Here is a 13,813-nt window from a genome sequence, read left to right on the forward strand (position 1 = left end):
CCCGCACCCCGCGTTCGTCCTCCCGCCCTGGTCCCGCCCTCGCGTCCCGCGTTCGTCCTCCCGCCCTGGTCCCGCCCTCGCGTCCCGCGCCAGTCCTCGCGCTTTGGTCCCGCCCCGAGGGCCGGCCCGGCTCCCCCGCCCCGGATTTGAATTCTGGGTCTTCCTGAGAGTCCGCGGGCTTCCGCTCCCAGCGCGGGATTCTGGAGGGAAATTGAGCGAAACTTGGAAACCGCGCCAGGCCCAACGGGTACCTAGAAGGGAGACAAAGCCAGGCCTGCTGCCCAGTTTGAGCTCTGGGAGGAAGAGGAGCAGGCCGGGACGCCCACCGGTAATTTCTGTCTCCTCTGCGATGACCTGAGGCCTTTGGGTTATCCCCGGGTCCCTCTCCCTAAATCAAAAGCCTTAACCTCCTGTCACCAGGGTGCCCGGCTAGAAATAACCAGGTCCACGCATGCTGTGTTTTCCACCATGTCAGGCTTCTATGGACGCTCTTTCAATCACAAAAGCCACGAGCTGCGTGGAGTTCCCAAGGAGGCAGTTCTCAGCACTTGCTGGTCACTGGGTAGTCAGAGCCTGGACACACAGGCTCAGGCCGCTCCACGAGTCATAGTAGTGTACTTAATCCACATATAAATGCTACAGGTTAAGCATCCCACAACAAAGTAGCATTTAATATCATGAGGAAAAAGAGATAAGACAAAGAGATTAACGAACCAATCCAGAGGGAGTGAAGAAGAGGAAAAGAAGCCTGGTTTGGGCCGAGAGGTCTTTCTGCAAAGACAGCGTCAATTAAGCCGGCTGTTTGGAGCTGCCGAAGGCCTCATCTTTTATAGTCACAGAGTCCTGTGGTGAGAACTGGTAATGGAAGAGGGTGCTGGTTTGTGTCCTTACCTGGTTGGATGCGGACTATTTTTTTATTTGTTTATTAAAGTATAGTATCCTTGTTGGCAAATGCCCTATGAAATATAAAAATGGGGTCTTTTCCTAAGATGGAGTTATTAAAAATGGTTACGTCAAGGGTTGCTATGTACTGCCCTACTGATCCCCTTCCTATTTTGGGTCATGAACTCATTTTAGACCCTGAAGCAAACTGTGAATCGTTTTCGCAGAAGAATTCACCAACACATGTGAGCACGACATTCTGCATCAGATTTCAAAAGGTTCTTGACATTCAGAAGTCAGATCAGGGACCCCATGGCAGAGCCTATTTCTAACACTTGCGCCTATTCGACTATAGGGACTATATTCTGCACAGAAATATACTTAGTTTTATATGTGGTTACCACTTGCTGAGAGTTTATTGCATGCTTTTACATTTTCATAATACATTTGTTTGTTTCATCCTTTCAACAATCCCTCGGGATAGCAATTCCAATTTAAAGAGGATAAGGTTTAAAGAGGTTAAGGCCGAGTTTAAAGAGGTTAAGTCCCGGCGCCGTGGCTCATGCCTGTAATCCCAGGACTTTGGGAGGCCGAGGCAGGTGGATCACGAGGTCAGGAGTTCGAGACCAGCCTGGCCAAGATGGCGAAACCCTGTCTTTACTAAAAATACAAAAAAAAATTAGCCGGGCGCAGTGGTGGGCGCCTGTAATCCCAGCTACTTGGGAGGCTGAGGCAGGAGAATCGCTTGAACCCGGGAGGAAGAGGTTGCAGTGAGCCGAGATTGCGCCACTGCACTCTAGCCTGGGCAACAGAGCAAGACTGTCTCAAAAAAAGAAAAAAAAAGGGTTAAGTAGTTTGCTCTTCCTAAAAAGAGAGTCACAAGAGTTAAACTCAGATCCCACAAATAAGACTTAGGCCTTTCTTTATCCCTCCTGAATTGAGTGAACACCAATGTTTGACAGTCCTTTTTCTGCCTCAATAAAACTGAGAAATAGGACCCACTCCCAACCTTAACAGTGGCTCTGCAGAGCAGTAATTTGCAAAGAGGGGACTAGTGTGGTTGAACTGGGCCTTATCCCATTGTGATGCCCAAACCCCTTCCTGTGCTAAACTTTCTTGCCAAAATGAGCAAGCATTAGCAGCAGTTTTCTGGTTTCCTGTAAATCATACTAATTTACTTAGTCTATGAACTTTTTTTTTGAGACAGAGTTTCACCCTTGTTGCCCAGGCTGGAGTGCAGTGGTGCGATCTTGGCTCACTGCAACCTCTGCCTCCCGGGTTCACATGATTCTCCTGCTTCAGCCTCCCAAGTAGCTGGGATTACAGGTGCCTACCACTAGGCCCGGCTAATTTTTGTATTTTTAGTAGAGATGGGGTTTCACCATGTTGGCCAGGCTGGTCTCCAGGTCTCCAACTCCTGACCTCAGGTGATCCACCCACCTTGGCCTCCCAAGTGCTGGGATTACAGGCGTGAGCCACCGTGCCCAGCCAAACATTTTAATTATAGCAGAACAGTAGGCTGGAGGCAGTGTCTTCTGGCTGAAGCCAGTAATTTCTCTTTACAGAGGTGTCCCAGAGGTGACAGAACTTGATCTGGGCCTGGAAGGGGAAGAATTCGGGAAAGGCAACGTGGGGCTTTCCAGGTAAGAGAAATGTGTGCTGGGTAGGGGGAGGTTTCTGGAGTGGCTCAGGAGAAAGGAGAGGTCATTATCAATTCATTTGGTGAGATGGTGGAAGACTAAGGAATGAAATAGGTAAATGATTTAGGGGCAGATTCTGGAGGGGAGTTTAGACTTCATGATGTTAGTTTACCTGTGTGAGTTGAATGTTGCTGTGAATCATTATCCCTGTGAAAAGTGATGAAAATGGTTTTAAGGGTGATTGGTCTGGCAGAGTTATGCTGTTTGGATGGGAGATCCTGTGGGGAGGATAGAAAGGAGGAACTGGAAAAAAAAAAAGCACAATATATCGCTGTGTGTTTTCTTACTCCTTAAAGAGGATTTGGGGAAATTTAAATATGAGTTACTTCTGCTCAAGCATAGAAAGGCAAAGTGACTGAAGTGGGAGAAAAAAAGAAAATCTAGTCATTTATACTTAATTTCTGAAGGTGTTATTCATCCAGAAAGTGAACTTATATAATAATATTTTTGTAAATGCTTTTTGATCACATACTTTATAATAAATACTTTAGCAGTGGGAGAAATAGTACGAATGCATTCCAAGAGGCTAGAAAAGGGATTATATTAAGAAAATATTGTCAAATACCAGGATATTACCAAATCGTAGAACTAGAGTATTGGCAGAAAATGCAAAATACTGATGAATCTAATCTCAGGGTAGAGGGAGAATTTGGAGTTGGGGAATAGGAACTGACCGGTGATGAGAAAAAAAGAAAAAAAGAAAAGAAAAAAGGGAGGGAGGAAGGAAGGAAAGAAGGGAAGGAAGGGAGGGAGGGAGGAAGGAAGGGAGGAAGGAAGGAAGAAGAGAAGGAAGGAAACAAGGGAAAGAAGGGAAGGAAGGAAGGAAAGAAGGGAAAGAAGAAGTAAGGAAGGAAGGTAGGTAGGTGAGAAAGAAAGAAACTGAGAGAACTAGGCTAGGAAGAACCGTGGCCAGGCCGGCTTCAGGTCTTCCCAGAAACTGGTAAATAGGAAGCATGTGCCCCCTCCTTCAGCTGCTCCTGGAATGCAGGCCATCAAGTGTCACAGCTGGGCAAGGCTGGGCATAAACACAGGGAAGCTGGGGCTACTCAGGTTTGCGTCATCTCTCCCCTCCCATCCCTGCTGCCTCTTCTCCCACTATAGTTATTCGAAAAGAACTAACGTAGCCTTTTTTCTAGCTCGACCCCCTTTGGTTGAAAGATCAGTATCAACCATGCTTAAATAATCAAACATGGTTAAATAAACATTCTGTGCAATGTTAAGAATTAAATAATAGAAACTCTTTGAGCCCAATCTTTTATTTTATTTTATTTTTTAGAAGAGATGGGGTTTCACCATGTTGGCCAGGCTGGTCTCAAACTCCTGACCTTGTGATCCGCCCGCCTGGGCCTCCCAAAGTGCTGGGATTACAGGCATGAGCCACTGCACCGGGCGGAGCCCAATCTTTTAAAATACAATAAAAGTTTTCCTTTGGAACTTGGAAACTATTACCAAAAATAGTTATAGTCCCTGAGTGGAAAGGAGCTTTGATACACAATTATGTAAAAGAAAGACAACACTTTTTCACCACCGGGAATGAAAAGCATTTCTAATATGGTGACATATTCCGCCAGAGGGGAGGGATGAGGAATGTGATAGTCCCAAACCAGAATGCCAGATGCCTTACTGTTCTCCATTTCCTTTGCTTTTTGTAATTCAACCCTCCTGCTGGACTAGACCAAGCCCCAGTTGTCTTCTGATGCTCACCCCAGCTGTTAAAATTTTCAAGCTGTGCAGATGTGAAGGAGGCATGATATATACTGAACTTCTCTTTCTTCTTCTGTTGATGCTCGTGGTCTCCCCAGTTCAGTGAGTCTTAAGCTGTTTCTTCATTGTGACTCCATGGTGTTCATGTATGACATACTCCCGTGGTCCTACCAGGATTTTTACAAAATCAAACAGTTTTTCATGATAAAATTTCAGTGTCGTGAAGTATGAATATCTACATAGTCATTTGTAGTCAGTTATCAGATACTAGCTAGCTTCAGATGTGATTGCATTCTGTGTTTATTTTCTTCACTAATAATCAATGGACTTTGTTAAAAGTTAATAAACTTCATGATAGAAAGTCAGTTTCTCAGGTTTATCTAAGTGTAGCAGATTTTTAGCTGTATGTGAAGCAGATCAAAGTAACTGAATACTCAGAATCTAGCAATAAGGAGCCATATCACTTTGTATTGACAAGTTAAAGCAGTTTTTTGTTTTTTTTTTTTTTTTGAGACAGAGTCTCACTCCGTCGCCCAGGCTGGAGTGCAGTGGTGCGATCTCGGCTCACCGCAAGCTCCGCCTCCCAGGTTCACGCCATTCTTCTGCCTCAGCCTCCTCAGTAGCTGGGACTACAGGCGCCCGCCACCACGCCTGGCTAATTTGTTTTGTATTTTTAGTAGAGACAGGGTTTCACTGTGGTAGCCAGGATGGTCTCGATCTCCTGACCTCGTGATCCGCCTACCTTGGCCTCCCAAAGTGCTGGGAGTACAGGCGTGAGCCACCGTGCCTGGACAAAGCAGTTTTTAAAAAAATTGCTTCATCTCCTCCATCCAGTGAATTGATATTTTCCCTAAGCATACCTGTTATGAAATTTACGTTGGTACCTTTAGAATTATATTTCTGTTTCCTAGTATATAATTTATATGTGGATTAGGTATAACTCTGAGAGAATAATCTTTCTTAGGTCTGTTATGATTGATGTCAAATTTGAAATCTGCAGATAATATGCCTCTGTTTTTTTTCTAACAAGGTCATGATGTTCTACCCCCCCTTTTTTTTTTTCTTTTCTTTTGAGATGGAGTAGTCCCAGCTACTCAGGAGGCTAGAGTGCATTGTCATAATTTCAGCTCACTGCAATCTGCCTCCTGGGTTCAAGCAATTTTCCTGTCTCAGCTTCCCAAGTATTTGGGACTACAGGTGCCCGCCACCACGCCTGGCTAATTTCTGTATTTTTAGTAGAGACGGGGTTTTACCATATTGGTCAGGCTGGTCTCAAACTCCTGACCTCAGGTAATCCGCCCTCCTCTGCCTCCCAAAGTTCTGGGATTACAGGCATGAGCCATGGCGCCCGGTCTACCCTCTCGTAATCTTTTTTTTTTTTTTTTTGAGATGGAGTCTTGCCCTGTCACCCAGGCTGGAGTGCAGTGGTGGGATCTCGGCTCACTGGCACCTCCACTCCTGGTTCAAACTATTCTGTTACCTCAGCCTCCCGAGTAGCTGGGATTATAGGTGCCCACCACCATGCCCAGCTAATTTTTGTATTTTTAGTAGAGACGGGGTTTCACCATCTTGGTCAGGCTGGTCTCGAACTCCTGATCTCATGATCCACCCACCTCAGCCTCCCAAAGTGCTGGGAATACAGGCGGGAGCCACCGCCCCTTGCCCCCTTTCTTAATCTTTTAGGGAGATTCTGGTTTTCCTTCCAGGAAATAGTCATTTGCCAACGAGTTTGTGTTGCTGCAAAGTTTTCTGCTAAAATTCAAGACAATGTTTGTCAACTCAATAAGCACAAATGTGTTACCAAAGAAATAGGACTTTACTGTTAAATGATTTAGTACATATTATTTCACTTAAAAAAAGCCCCAATATATCCATTTTCCACATAGGTAAATTATGGCAGAGATGATATTAATAAAGAGAGGAACTCCATTAATTACCTATTTCTATGTCAAAGCCAGCCCCAAACTTACTGGCTTAAAAAAGACAAAACAACCAAATTTATTTTTTCTTATAGCTCTGTGGGTTGGCTGGGCAGTTTGGTAGGTCTCTCTGGGACTCAGGCTTACTAATGCATTGAATTCAGATGATGGCTGGATGTCCGGAATGGCCCAACTCACGTATCAGACTGCTTATGCTGGCTGTTGGCTGCAATTCCTTGGTTCTTTTCCATATGGGCTTTCATCCTCTATGAGGCTAGAGTTACGGCATGGCAATCTCAGGGCGGGACTCTAGGATAACCAAGTCTGCTGCAAAGGCACTCGTTAAACCTCTGCTTGCTTCACTTTTGTCAATGTGATGTTGGCCCAAAACAAGTCATATGGCCAAGCTGAGAGTCAGTATGAGAGTGAGTTTAGGTGCCATCTCTTGATGGGAAAAATGGCAAGGGGTTTGTGGCTGATTTGGCTGTTTTTAATCTAGAGTGAAAGTTTTCCCACTCTTCTAAAAACCTATTCTTTTTCTTTTGTAAATGAATTATAACCCCAAATTGGAAAATTATTGCCTGGCCCCCTTACTCTGGCATGGTTGACATAGAAGTATTATATAGAAAGAAAAATCATCCATTACTACAGACATCCAAAACTAGCCCAACTAAAAGTTGTGTTGAGAGAGAAGAGGAGACATGGACAGAAACAGAGGAAAAGGGAACTAAGAGCTGTACATTGGTATCTAGAAATGAATTCTACACTGAGAAATAATAGCACAAGAATGGGTGGACAAGGTCATAGCACGTGATACCATAAAATGGTTATAGTAAAAACCATAATGATACAAAAAGCACATATATTTACATGAGGCTTTGTAATTTAGAGAACATTTGCTTATGTCATCACATTTATCTTCAAGCTAAGTATATAAAGTACTCAAGATGATATTGATTCCCATTTTTCAGTTGATTAAACTAAGATTCAAGGAGCTTCATTAACCTGTCCAAGGTCGTAATACCATTAGATGAAGAACCAGGATCTAAGAATTTCTGATAACCAGCCTTACTCTCGTTCTGTGGTAAAACTTCATGCAAAGAATAAACAAGAAAATAAGTGTCAGGAAGTGAGTTTTGAAACTTTATCAAACAAAGTATATTCTAAACAAAGAAATTAATGGCCTTTTTGTTTGTTGTTTGTTTTAGTAGTAATTGATAGAAATATTACGTGGGATAGGATTTATTCTCTCCACACTTCTGAACCAATGAATAGAAAATGGGAAGCAAAACTGAAGCAAATTGAAGAACGAGCATCTCATTATGAGAGGAAACCGTTGTCCTCAGTGTATAGACCAAGATTGTCCAAGCCAGAAGAACCACCCTCCATTTGGAGACTATTTCATCGACAAGCTCAAGCTTTTAATTTTGTTAAAAGCTGTAAAGAAGTAATTTCCTCCTCCTCCTCTTCTTCTTCCTCCTCTTCCACCTCCTCTTCTTCTTTCTTCTTCTTCTTCATTATAATTTCAGTTCTTTAAAAAAAAAATCTATTATTTGTCTTCATTTCAGGCCATGTATTCTACCAAGAAAATTTAATGGCAATCTTAATGGCACGTGATTTAGGAAAAATATTCCTGTGAATCATTAACCATTTAATTTATATTAGTAATGAAAAAGAATGACACATCTAGTACCAATTAGTTTTTAAAAATTGTGATGATATTTAAATGAAGCTTTATGCTTAGAGGGAGGGGAACCATATTTATTTCAACACAGTAAGCAAGTAGGAGAAAGAAGTGTTAGCCTTTCAAAGAACATGGTGCTCAAAAATAAAAATCACTGGCCGGGCGAGGTGGCTCACGCCTGTAATCCCAGCACTTTGGGAGGCCGAGGCGGGTGGATCACCTGAGGTCCGGAGTTCGAGACCAGCCTGACCAACATGGAGAAACCCTGTCTCTCCTATAAATACAAAATTAGCCGGGCGTGGTGGCGCATGCCTGTAATCCCAACTACTCCGGAGGCTGAGGCAGGAGAATGGCTTGAATCCGGGAGGCAGAGTTTGCTGTGAGCCGAGATCGCGCCATTGCACTCCAGCCTGGGCAACAAGAGCGAAACTCCATCTCAAAAAATAAATAAATAAAAATCACTAAATCAAGCAACAGATGTGTATTGCACATTCTTTTTTTTTGGGAGCACTGTGGGGAATATAAAGAAATATGAAAGAAAAGATAAGATGCTTATATGATAGCATAAATGTGCTGTGAGTCTGATCACTGTTGCTGTATAAAATCTCCAAGTGCTGGAAGTTTTAGAAGGACCTCTCTTTCTCTAGTAAGGATAGGCTTACTCAAATCTCATGAGAATGGTTTAAGAAATACCTTTCTTAGTCATTTTGGGTAAACCTAATTCAAGCAACAGAAATTAAAATACTGACAGATTCATTTGAACTTGAATTTTAAAAAGATATAGATAGGGGTATGCTTGTTGGACTTGCTAATCACCAGTCTATAAAATTTATTTCAAAAAGATTTTTGTTAGGGTTAAGCAACTGAGTCCTGTGATTTTTCATTCATGAAAAGAAAAATATGCTTACCAGCTACCTTTAGCTAAGAGGAAACAAAAGAACTTGTGATGTATTCCTCTATTAGAAGAAACTTGTATGGCAGGAGGCATGAACAATTATATTTAAAGAACTACTGCAGTGATTAACTTTTAAAGAAATGGTTCCAGCTGGGTACGGTGGCTCACGCCTGTAATCCTAGCACTTTAGGAGGCTGAGGCAGGCAGATCACTTTGAGGTCAGAAGTTCTATACCAGCCTGGCCAGCATGGTGAAATCTCGTCTCTACTAAAAATACAAAAAATTAATCGGGCATGGTGGTGGGTGCCTGTAATCCCAGCTCCTTGGGAGGCTGAGGCAGGAGAATCGCTTGAACCCGGGAGACAGAGGTTGCAGTGAGTCGAGATCACGCCACTGCACTCCAGCCTGGGCAACAGAGTAAGACTCTGTTTCAAAAAAAAAAAAAAATGGCTCCTACATACATTTTTATATGTACTAGGGAATTTACTAATTAATTTTAGTGCAAATCATTTATAATAATAAGTAGTTTTGAAAAATAAGTTTAATTTCATAAACTGAGAAATAAAACTCTCATAGGAAGTCAAACAAGTAATATTTTTAAGAGTGGTTTCTCTCCTTTTTTCTTTTCGGTCTGCATATGCTAATTGTTTTCACCTTTTATATGAATGATAAAAAAATAGGTATAATTAGATTTTGAATGGCATAAACCTAGTAAAAATTTGTCTTGTTTTTAATAATACATATGTTCAAATTACAGTTTCTGAAAACTTGAATGAAAAAATCTTTATGAACATTCAATAGCTACAGTTGAGTTTAGGTTTGTATTTTGTGAATTTTTCTGAATTCTTTTTTGATTTTATGTAGGACGTTCATGTATTTGCTTTGGAATGCAAAGTAGGAGATGGACAACGTATTTACCTTGTGACAACCTATGCTGAATTTTGGTTTTACTATAAATCCAGGTAGGTAGCATGCAGCAGAACCACACATTAAGCTAGAGTTTCATTTCCTTGCTAGGAATTTTGGTGAAATTAGTTCAGGCTGAATTGGCTTCCACAGTTCGTGACCACACTATTAGTTGCTCTTAGAATTGAATTCTGGAGTTTTCTTGTCATAGCAATGCTTGAGTATCTCACCAGGTGCTAGGAGAAAATAATCATGCACATACACGAATATACGCATGTACTCAAAGGGAGTTTTGAAATTTCTCTTTTGCAAACAGGTATTAAATTATACTATTAATCACAAAGGAATATTTATGTTATTTACCTAGTAATAAATATCTGCTTTATGTTGACTTTATTATTACTATTTTAAATTATTTGTTACTAGCTTTAGTTTTAATTTTTTAATTTTTTTGAGATGGAGTTTTACTCTTGTTGCCCAGACTGGAGTGCAGTGCCGTGGTCTCAGCTCACTGCAGCCTCTGCCTCCCGAGTGCAAGTGGTTCTCCTGCCTCAGCCTCCCGAGTTGCTGGGATTACAGGCGCCCACCACCATGCCTGGCTCATTTTTATGTTTTTAGTAGAGACAGGGTTTCACCATATTGACCAGGCTGGTCTCGAACTCCTGACCTCAGGTAATCCACCCACCTCGGCCTCCCAAAGTGTTGGGATTACAGGTGTGAGCCACCGCACCTGGCTTATTAGCTTTATTTTGACTGAGTGATCAATTCAAGTATTTCTTTTTTCTTTCTTTCTTTTTTTAAATTTTTAAAATTTTTTTTGAGACGGAGTTTTACTCTTTTTGCCCAGGCTGGAGTGCAATGGCGCAATCTCGCTCACCGCAACCTCCCTGAGTTCAAGCGATTCTCCTGTCTCAGTCTCCCAAGTAGCTGGGATTACAGGCGCCTGCCACCACGCCTGGCTAATTTTTGTATTTTTAGTAGAGACGGGGTTTCATTATATTGGTCAGCCTGGTCTCGAGCTCCTGACCTCAGATGATCTGCCTGCCTTGGCCTCCCAAAGTGTTGGGATTACAGGCATGAGCCACCGTGCCCAGCCGTATTCAAGTATTTCTCAGACTTGTGTAATGTATGGAAAAGGTGAGTAAATTGTTAGCATGCCCTATATTGATTTAGAATACTTGTATTCAAATGTTGCTAAGTAGCTTCAAATATGAAACTGGATTTATTTATGTTTATATACATGCAACACCAGTTAGAGTTGAATGAAAATCATTAAGATTACGTGACAGATGTTTTGCTGAAACTCAGTCTCATCTTCCCATGTAAATATGGAACTGACTGCTACAGGGTGTGTATGTGTGTATGTGTATGTGTATGTGTGTGTTGAGTTCCTCCACTACCTGTGCCACCTGATGATACAATTTTCACATAACTTTTCCCTCTTCAAATTATTACAAGTCCTTAATTTGTATAGGATGCCATCCGACTATCACTTAGCCCAAATTATAATTTGCAAATTAAGTCAGCATCTCTCCCTATTTAACCCATGTCAAAGTCATTCCTCTTAATGCCAGAAAGAATGTAACTGCAAACGTGAGCGTTGAGAGCTTATCAAAGTCAGGTGATTCCGAATTTTTTAACCAATTTTTAAAATATTATCTTCCAATGAAAATACAGAATTTAAAAATTCTTATGGAAAATTCATGGAATCCCAAGAATATGGAATCCTGAAAAGAACATTTTCTTTCAAAGAAAATTTGTTTCATGGTGACACTAAAAACAAATATAGAGGTATTACACAATATCAAACTCATCTGTCAATAAATAACACTGTAAGATTGACTGTATTTTCCAGTTAAATAATGTTACAGGATATAATTGTTACATTTTGCTTGACGGAAACCCTTGATACGGTGAGCCATAAACCTATGGTGAACAGTTCATTTTATCATGTTCTCATTTCATACTTGTATGTAGTGAAAGCACAGTTAACACAGTACTTGCAATGTAAGATAGACTGCCGTGATTCAAAAGGTATAAGACAGAGGCTGGGCGTGGTGCCTCACATCTGTAATCCCAGCACTTTGAGAGGCTGAGGCAGGTGGATCACTTGAAGCCAGGAATTCAAGATCAGCCTGGCCAACATGGCGTAAACCCTGTCTCTACTAAAAATGCAAAAATTAACCAGGCATGGTGGTGCGTGCCTGTAGTCCCAGCTACTTGGGAGGCTGAGGCAGGAGAATCGCTTGAACCCAGGAGGAGAAGGTTGCAGTGAACTGAGATCACACCACTGCAGTCCAGCCTGGGCAACAGAGCTGACTCAGTCTCAATCAATCAATCAATCAATAAAGGTATAAGATATCAATTTAACAATCTTGAATTATTCAATTTAGAAAAAATCTCTTACACTGCTATGAAGTTATTCCTGAAAATGCTGTGTGCAAGCTTTATTTTGATTTGGAATTTAACAAACCTGCCAACCCAGGAGCTGATGGGAAAAAGATGGTTGCATTACTCATTGAGGTAAATGGCCAACTCAAGTTTTTCTTATTTCTATCTATTCATCTCTTCATTGGCTTATTCATTCAGTGAATTCAGCCTACATAATATGTAGGTTCTGTATCTCTTCTTTTTCTTGCTACTCTTCCTTTTGACTTTAGGATTTTTAAAATATTACTTCTATGAGTAAACTGTGAAAAGGAAGGAAAGTTCAATTTGTGTTCATATATTTTGCAATTTTACTGTCTGGTAAAAAAAATGCTTTGAAAAAGATGTCAGTTTGGAAATTTTCTATATTTTAAAATTATATATTAATTCTCTGCCTTCCATTACGAATAGCTGACTTTGGTAAAAGCCAGGCAAAATAATTTTTACTGTAAAAATTGGGTACTGAGATGAACCTCAAGAAGACTGACTACAAATAGTATTAGAATTTTCAAGCTTGCAGGAATTTTGGAAATCATCTTATCTTGTCCCTTTCGAAATGAGGAAATTAAGGCCCAGACGAAACTAATTCCTATTCAAGGCCCTACAGCTAGTAATGGTAAAACCTTGTCTATAAATATAGTTATCACTATTTTTAACTAAGAGAAAAAATATTGTAGTTCTTTATTTTTGATTTAGCTGTGTCAACCAGGAAGTTACTAATAAAAGGAATAGCATGGACTTGTGCAGCTAAGTTCTATTAGGATTATTTCAGAAAAAATTTTCAGATTGTATCACAGGAAGTTGTGTTAAAATTGTATTGACTATTATTCAGCCTAAGTGTAGGTACTGACACTTATTGACTAGCTATTTTTCTTTTAAATGTTAACTGAATAATAATGTTATAGATTACCCATTTTATAACTTTTAAAATATATCCAAATTAAAATGTTTTTGATAAAGAATATCTGCTAATATTCTCTGTTGGACCTCTACATGCTTGATTTTAAATCATTGTGAAAATGTATGTGAATGCTATTTAAAAAATATGTAGAATGTTAGCTTTATCCTGGCTTTGAAGCAGAAGAAATATATATAAAGTCCCCCACCTTCCCCCAAAAAAAACCCCAAATTATGTTTTTCTTCAAATAGCCATTGAACCCTTAAAAATAAATTTAGATGCTTATTTCATTATAGCTGGTAAATTCTGTTTAATTTTAAACCTTAATTATTATTATTATTATTATTATTATTATTATTATTTTTGAGATGGAGTCTCGCTCTGTCGCCCAGGCTGGAGTGCGGTGGTGTGATCTCAGCTCACTGCAATCTCTCTCTCCCAGGTTCAAGCAATTCTCCTGTCTCAGCCTCCCGAGTAGCTGGGATTACAGGTGTGTGCCACCATACCTGGCTAATTTTTGTATTTTTAGTAGAGATAGGGTTTTGCCATGTTGGCCAGGCTGGTCTTGAACTCCTGGCCTCAAGTGATAAACCCATCTCGACCTCCCAAAGTGCTGGGATTATAGGCGTGAGCCATTGTGCCAGGCCTAATTATGTTTTTAATAATTCATAAGTATTGACTTTCTTCTACAGTCTAAAGTAAGATTTCTTGTGTAGTTTCTCTGTGGGCTACAAGGAACCTCGATTCAGAGATTTTCACTGCCACTTAACATTGCATATTAAGCAAAGAAGTACCACA

General features: G+C 40.7%; 1 protein-coding gene across 33 annotated transcripts in view; it reads left to right on the forward strand.

The window, feature by feature from the left end:
* Positions 1-57: 57 nt before the first annotated feature.
* PRIMPOL (primase and DNA directed polymerase) overlaps positions 58-13,813 on the forward strand; it is a 45,833-nt gene continuing 32,077 nt past the window's right edge. For 2 of the 33 annotated variants that reach the window (XM_063664349.1, XM_063664364.1), the window contains exons 1-5: positions 62-848; positions 2,448-2,525; positions 7,414-7,652; positions 9,649-9,746; positions 12,084-12,213. In XM_063664349.1, coding sequence (XP_063520419.1) covers positions 7,473-7,652; positions 9,649-9,746; positions 12,084-12,213 — 408 coding nt within the window. In that variant the 5' untranslated portion in view covers positions 62-848; positions 2,448-2,525; positions 7,414-7,472. Of the gene's footprint in view, positions 859-2,447; positions 2,526-4,256; positions 4,389-7,413; positions 7,653-9,648; positions 9,747-12,083; positions 12,214-13,813 lie in introns of all 33 variants that reach the window. The other 31 variants (XM_054484131.2, XM_063664359.1, XM_054484132.2 and 28 more) reach the window with 29 other exon arrangements.

This window comes from Pongo pygmaeus, chromosome 3, assembly GCF_028885625.2.
Source record: "Pongo pygmaeus isolate AG05252 chromosome 3, NHGRI_mPonPyg2-v2.0_pri, whole genome shotgun sequence".
NCBI lineage: Eukaryota > Metazoa > Chordata > Mammalia > Primates > Hominidae > Pongo > Pongo pygmaeus.